Below are 330 nucleotides of genomic sequence, written 5' to 3' on the forward strand. Positions count from 1 at the left end.
TTGGCCAACTGCAGCCTGCACCGGAGCTGCGCCGAGTGCGTGCTGGCGCGGGACCCGTACTGCGCCTGGCACAGCCTGGAGGGCTCCTGCCAGCCCACCCGTGCCACCACTGCCGAGGACATGTGAGCCGGGGAGGCAGCGGGCTGAGGATGGGAAGGGGGATGTGGAGGGGAGCGGGATGCTGATGCCGCTCTCCCGGCCGCAGGAGCGCGTGGCTGCAGGACATCAAGTCGGGGAGCCCGGCCACCACGTGCCACCGCGGGAGGAGTATGGCCATGCCCCGAGCCCGGGGGGCGAAGGAGGATCTCGCCGCAGAGAGTTGAGTATGGG

The 330-nt window shown here is 70.9% G+C and overlaps 1 protein-coding gene across 1 annotated transcript in view; it reads left to right on the forward strand.

The window, feature by feature from the left end:
• SEMA4A (semaphorin 4A) overlaps window positions 1-323 on the forward strand; it is a gene marked incomplete at its 5' end in the record, with an annotated part of 10746 nt that extends 10423 nt beyond the window's left edge. The window contains 2 exons of the mRNA XM_035890832.1: window positions 1-122; window positions 206-323. Coding sequence (XP_035746725.1) covers window positions 1-122; window positions 206-323 — 240 coding nt within the window. The remainder of the gene's footprint in view (window positions 123-205) is intronic.
• Window positions 324-330: the final 7 nt, after the last annotated feature.

The sequence above is a fragment of the Egretta garzetta genome, unplaced genomic scaffold, assembly GCF_000687185.1.
Source record: "Egretta garzetta isolate BGI_Z169 unplaced genomic scaffold, ASM68718v1 scaffold1063, whole genome shotgun sequence".
In the NCBI taxonomy this organism is placed as follows: Eukaryota; Metazoa; Chordata; class Aves; order Pelecaniformes; family Ardeidae; genus Egretta; species Egretta garzetta.